Here is a 6,664-nt window from a genome sequence, read left to right as displayed (position 1 = left end):
TTATTCCTCGTACCTACACCTATCATTGGCCACTTCCCCCTCTCTTCCCCAAAGCTGTTATTACCCAGGTCCTAAACTGTCCCAGCACTGGCCCCTGCGCCCCCTCTCTATTCTCACGGTCCCCACATTTTTACCACTTGTAACACTGCAGCCTGAGCCTGTGTCTACCCTACCGAGCCACAGCACTACAAGCTTACCTTCGGTGCCCTAGCCTGAGGGCCAATCCCGAGGGAGCTTTCAGTTTGTCTGCAACCAGACTGTCTTCTCCGGCCCTGCTGAGAGACCCATCCTGATTGGCTGGTGCCGAGCCTCTCCAAGCTCCGCCCCGCGGCGCTGTGGTCCGCAGCAACCCGGAAGTGCGAGCCCGGAGATGGCCGGGGATCGGAAAGTGGAGCTCGGCGAGGCCCTGGCGCTTGGGCCGGGCTGGCGCCACGCCTGCCATGCCCTGCTCTATGCGCCCGACCCCCGCAAGCTGTTCGGCCGCATCCCGCTGCGCTTCGCCGTGCTGGTGAGGACGCGGCATGCACGGCCGGTCCCCGCCCTGGTGCCCGCGTGCCCCGGCCAACCATCATCCCCCTCCCTCCCCAGATGCAGATGCGCTTCGACGGGCGCCTGGGCTTCCCTGGCGGCTTCGTGGACGCCCAGGACAGTACCCTGGAGGACGGGCTGAACCGCGAACTGCGCGAGGAGCTGGGCGAAGCGGTGTCTGTCTTCCGCGTGGAGCGCTCCGACTATCGGAGTTCACACCTCGCGGCCAGACCGCGCGTGGTGGCCCACTTCTATGCCAAGCGCCTGACGCTTGAGCAGCTCCAGGCTGTGGAAGCCAGGGCACCGCAAGCCAAGGACCACGGGCTGGAGGTGGGACCAGCTTGGCACCCACTCTTATCGCCTCCCGACTGCCCTGCCTCTTGTCCCTCACCTTGGAAAGCCACTGGGTGGAGGAGATTTTTGACCCTCCGACTTTGTACACTTTCAAGGGGCATGAACTAGTTGGGATCTTGGTTGGGTAATATCTCCAACTTGGTCGCCTTTAGGGGCCTCTGCAGAGAGCTTTGTGGAACACACATACAAGGCTCGCTCTCTGCTGTTCCCTATGCTAATAGGGACCCCAAGTGCTAATGACACCCTAAGTGCTTGACTTTGGACCCATAATTTTCCTTCTGCAGAAAGTATGACAGCGATTCTAATGCTAAGGAAACGCAGGCGCGCGCACGCGTGTGTGTGTGTGTGTGTGTGTATTTAAGTGATTCTCAAACTGGGGTGAGAGCAGTGTTGAAACCGATTATTTGGCACACTTTCGCAGTGTGTAGAAGAACAGTCTATAGGAATCAGTTCCTGGCCGGATGAGGAGCTCAGAGGAAGACTTGAATATTTGCATTTTTCTTGAGCACCCGAGTGGTACAGTTGTGTAGGTTCTGTGTTAGGAAATACTGCTACAGCCATGCCTGCCTCCTGGAGGCAGTAGTCGGTGAGGGTGAGGAAATGGATAGAGAAGGGTTAGCATGGATGGAGCTGGGGACCCAAAAGGGATCATTTGTCGGAGGTGTTGGGCTCAATAAGCTTTCCTGAAGTGTGATTATTGGGCTTTATTGGGCTCGGTTCTGCCTGGTTGTTCTCTGGAGAGCTCCGTCCCAAGGCAGATAAGGTAATTTGTTGAGATGCTTCAAGTCCCATGTGTCATCTGCTTTTCCTAGGTGCTGGGCCTGGTGCGGGTGCCTCTGTACATCCTTCGTGATGGTGAGGGAGGCCTGCCTGCTTTTCTGGATAATTCCTTCATTGGTGCTGCCCGGGAGCAGCTGCTAGAAGCCCTTCAAGACTTGGAACTTCTGGATTCCGGTACTATTGCAAAGCTCAAGATCCCAGCTTCTAAGTAGAGTCCGCCCACCATGGACCCATGGAAGCCAAGTTGAGGGTCTTGGTGTAAGGGAGGGAGGGAGAGAAGGAGGTAAAGAGAGGAGCAAATGTTTTCTTTGGGGGGCTTAAGGGTGATAGATGATATCAGAGTAACAACAAAGGTGTATATGCAGTATGTTTTCAACAAAGGACCATGTCGGGTGGCATTAGGGATAAAAGGCCTTTGTAGTATCTCAGAGTCTCTCCTCATACATGTATGAGCAGCCTGGAAGTAGCAGGTATGCATTTGTGCAGCCTGTTATCACACACTGTCATCTGTTCAGTTTAACCCTGATGTGGCATGGCGTTCGGCACATCCTGCTCCTTCCTGATAAAATGGAGGATTTCTTCTGCGTCTGCTACAAAGCTTCTGTCTAGGGTCCAGCCCAGCCCAAGCCTGTTAGGGAAGCAGAGGAGGGTCTTCTCACTGAGAATGGCCCTGTGATACCCTGTGTTACCGGGGGCTTGAGCATAGCAGTGGGTTTCAGAAAGTCAGCTAAGGCCCTACCAGCCCTGTGCTCTTATCTTTACCTACAACTAAGGGTTGGAACTTGTCAAAGGCTTCTTGGGCTGAACTGAGACCTGAGACCTCAATCCTGATGCCTCTCTTGCTGTACGTTCATCTTTGAGCTCCCTTTGTCTCCGTCTAGCCTGCCCTGCCAAAAAGAAGTCATCCTGGGAAGCAGGCTGATCCATGGGGCTTCAAGACTTTCAGTTCTTTTAACAGACACGGGTTAATACCTGCTCCATAGCAGGCATGGTAACAGAAGTAGAGGCCCATTGCTCTGCTCTTCCAGACTTCAGAGGGAAGAGTAGGCACACTGCCTCGTAAGTGAACAGCACTACAAAGCATGTACTACTTAAGCCTTGCCAGCCACTTGGTGTTCAGGAACCCTTTAACTCTGCCTTGTCAGACTTAACCTGCACAGTGTAAGAATTTGTGTGGTTGTGTCCCAATAAAACAATAATGGAAAACATGTGTCTGGCTTCTGGACTACAGTTTACCAGTGACTGTTCTATAGGGAAAGAGAGGTTAATCCGTTAATGACTGATCCAGCCTCTGAAAATGCAGAGTAACTTCTCTACCCCAGTAGTCAACCCAGTCATTTAATACTATATTCGAGGGTGGGGATTAGACTCTATTTCTTGCTGGTGGTGTAATGGAAGAAGTAAAGGATTTGCCACCAACATTGACAAGAGCCTCTTGAAGAGCAGAATAGGGCCAATATAACTAGACATCAGTAAGCACTGGAGGCTGGGGCTGAGAAATGGCAGCTCTTTTGGCACATGATCTTATAGGCCATGGGGATGTCTCAGTGCAGGAAAGTCACTCCTGGTCAGACAACAAAAGGACACAGAGGCAAGAGAGCCTGGCTAAATAAGCCTGACAAACTCCCTGATGGGCTTCATTTTCTTGCTAGACAGAAGAGGCAACAGAAAAAGGGCAACCAATCAGAAAGAGCCAAGATGTCTGGCCTGGGGAAGATAAGGTTGCTTATCTATCAGTTTGAAAAGCACCTGAGTCCTGATCCAGGACTGAATAAAGTGTGTTGAGTACCTGTTTGGAGCCTTCTGAGGATCGTGCTTGAGGTTTAATTAAGACATAGAGACATGTCTTACCTCCATGCTCCACTGCCTACCTCCATGCTCCATTCCTTCTGTCTTTTTTCTCTGAGTCTGTCAGCATCTCCCCTGCCTGCAAGTCTCACTCCAGTAGTTTCTACCCCAGCTCTGGGCCATCAGCTCTTTATTATACAAAAAGCCACATTCCAGTCTGAACTGATCAGCAGCAAGATAACACCTGGTCCATCTATTATGGGTTGCCTTTTGGCAGGTGAAGAAGGACAAGCATTTACAAATAGAAAACAGGGCCACAGAAATTATAATACCAAAATCCTGTCATCACTTAGCTTTCTGCTGACACAGAATTAACAATTGAACATATACCTTCTCAATGCGAGGGAAGGCCATGCCAACAAGTACCAGCTTTCCTCATCTCTGTTTGCTTCCTCAGTGTGGATGCGATGTGACCAGCTGCCCCAACTTCCTGCTGCCACAATTTTTATGACCTAATGGATGGCACTCTTAAACTGTGAGCTAAGTAAATGCTGCTTCCTTAACTTTCTTTTGTCGAGGCATTTGATCAAACAGTGAGACAAGTATGTGACCCTTCCAAAAAGCTACACTGATAATGATTTTAAAAATATATTTCCCAGCATGAGTGATGGGTTACCTCCCCATACCTGCATAGAGGAGTCTCTCCTCCAGTCAATCTTTTATCTCCTGTGTACTCTAGCACCAAACAAGACCACGTACAGCTAAGGCAGAACTGCATGCAGTTGGGATGAGTAGGCAGGAGGGAGCAAGTGGCTGGAATCTCAAGTGAGCATGAAATAACCCTTTCTTCCCTCTCCTTCTGGGAGGGAGTATCTGTCAGCAAGCCTGAACTTGCTGTGGGTCTCCTGTCAGTTATTAAAATAGTGCTGTCCATGGAATGCGGAGACATGGCACAGATTTCATCACCCTGTCTCTTCTACTAACCTGACCATGACCTTTGTGTCTATTGTTTCTGTTTGATAGTTAGATTTGACTGTCAACTTGACACAATCTAGAATCACCTCGGAGAAGAGTGTCTTGTCTAGGAATGTCTGTTAGGGATTATCTTAATCGGGTTGACTGATGTGGGGAGATTTCTGCCCCTGCCCCTGTGTGGGTAGCACAGTTTCACGAGCGTGGGGTCTTAAACTGAATAAAAGACAAAGCTAGTTGAACTTTAGCATGCATTTCTCTCTTGTGCTGCAGGTACAGCGTGGCCAGCTGCTTCAAGTTGCTAATGCCTTGATGAGCTGTAGCCTGAAGCTGAGCCAAAACAAAACATGCTCGCCCCTTTACATTGCAAGCAAACAAAGAAATAAAACAAAACGAGACACCTGGCCTCCCACTTTATTGAAGAAGCATCCTTCCCTGGAAGTAGGTTCCTTCACCATCAGCCATCACACACTGGTTGGTTGCTCTGGGTTTAGGTCCCTGGCCTGGTCCTGGTGGTGCCTGCCTGGCAGGAAGGAGAGAGGAGGCTAGACTGTGCATGTCTCTTCTCACCCATTCCCATTCTGCTGGAGGATGGTCAGCTGGGATGGCAACCACACAGGACACCCTGTGCCCCTGTAAGCACAGTGCTCTGAGAGGAAGAAGGGGGAGAGCTCATTCAACCTCCAACCCTGCTCCCAGCAGGGAGGACTTCCAGCTGAGCACTGACTTCCTTATCTCAAGCTTGGGGTTGTGATTCCTAGGGAGAGGGTTAATGGAAGAAGCACCTGGCATTAACCTTGGGCAGATCAGTTAGCCCTGTGTCAGCAGCAGAGGCTGCTGCTCCTTCCTGGGGAGGAAGGAGCACCACCCCACCCCACCCCAGCTCACACTGATGCCTCTCTCAGCAGAATCAGCAAGCAGGTTTTGCTTCTCAACCTTGCATTTTCCCTCTTCAGAGAAATCACTTTCAGACTTTATTTTTGTCCTGAGCCCAAGTCCTTGTTGAGTTTGAGGCAAAGCTGCTGTTTCCTGGAAGGACCATGTGGAGGAAGGAGGAAGGAGGAAGGTCTCTTGCCAGTGAACTTGGGCTCTGAGGGAGACTGAAACAGACATGGCTAGTGGGAAGCTGGGCTTTTTGCACAGAAAAATATTCTGCACCCCAAAGGGGAAAATGGATAAGAGCACTTCACCTTTGATGAAATTTGCAGGCATTAATTAGAGTTGGAATCATGTAGAAGACACGCCAGAGGAAGGAAAACAAGCTGAGTGTTCAATTAAAACAGTCATTACCAAAGGGGGGGATGGGCAAGATAAAGGAAAAGAGACTGCCCCACCCCTTTATACCTCATTCCCCCAAAAAGAGAAAGCTTTCGGCCTTTCTCCCAGTCCTCTTAGATCCCATCTTCCCGGCTGGCTGTGGCAATCTGTTTGCTGTAGCAGATACTCTAGCAACCCCCCACCCCCACCCAGGGGCAGAGGTGAAACCACGCTCATGCTCCACATTCATCCATGCTGTCGTGTTAGCAACGTCACAACAGTGAATGACCACAGGGAAGAGCATGAAAGGCACAGGAGGCACCTCATCACCCTCTTCCCAGCTGGAGGGAATCTGCATTCTAGACTCTTTCCAAAAGTTCTTGGCTCTCCGTGAAGCACACTGGCAAACCCAGACCCTAAAGACTCCATCTTGGCTTGCTCTTCTCCTTGGGCATACCCACTGGTTCAAGTGACAAGCCCTGCGTACAGAGCAGACCCATAACAATGAATGCCCTGTTTTCTCTCACTTGTAGAAATGGGTGGTGGTGGAACCTGGATGTAAAAGCAGAATATGAGGGAAGACAAAAGGGAATGGAGAGAGGGACAGAAAGAGGACATACACACGGAAAAGTAACAGTAGGGAAGAATACGACCGATGCGCTTTACACAAATGTGTGGATATGCTGTAACCCTCACTGTGTACAATATCGTTTTCCTGGAACAGATGGTCCCAGGCAGGATTGCTGTTCCCACCCTCAGTCCCCACCCCCCCAGGCTCCTGACGGTCACACCTAGTAGATTTATAGCATCCTGACACCCAGCAATAGTTCCAGGGTGTGAATGGAGGCAAAGGTCTATCAAACAGTGGAAGGACTGTTGAGCAATCTCATGTTTGAGAGCTGCAGAGCAGAGGAACGTGGCAATGTCATCTCTGTTCCATACTGCAACATGGAAAGGGATGTGAACCATGGAAAGGGTAGAGAAC

At 50.6% G+C, this 6,664-nt stretch overlaps 1 protein-coding gene across 1 annotated transcript; it reads left to right on the top strand.

The window, feature by feature from the left end:
• The first annotated feature begins 346 nt into the window (after positions 1-346).
• On the top strand, positions 347-2,868 carry Nudt16 (nudix hydrolase 16). Its single transcript, XM_055629939.1, has 3 exons — positions 347-508; positions 589-858; positions 1,695-2,868. The coding sequence occupies exons 1-3, from the start codon at positions 371-373 to the stop codon at positions 1,872-1,874; spliced, it is 588 nt and encodes a 195-aa protein (XP_055485914.1). The 5' UTR covers positions 347-370; the 3' UTR covers positions 1,875-2,868.
• Positions 2,869-6,664: the final 3,796 nt, after the last annotated feature.

The sequence above is a fragment of the Psammomys obesus genome, unplaced genomic scaffold, assembly GCF_907164565.1.
Source record: "Psammomys obesus unplaced genomic scaffold, mPsaObe1.curated_primary_1811, whole genome shotgun sequence".
NCBI classification, from domain to species: domain Eukaryota; kingdom Metazoa; phylum Chordata; class Mammalia; order Rodentia; family Muridae; genus Psammomys; species Psammomys obesus.
The sequence above is the reverse complement of the archived record's forward strand: the minus strand, read 5'-3'. Positions and strand labels throughout refer to the sequence as shown.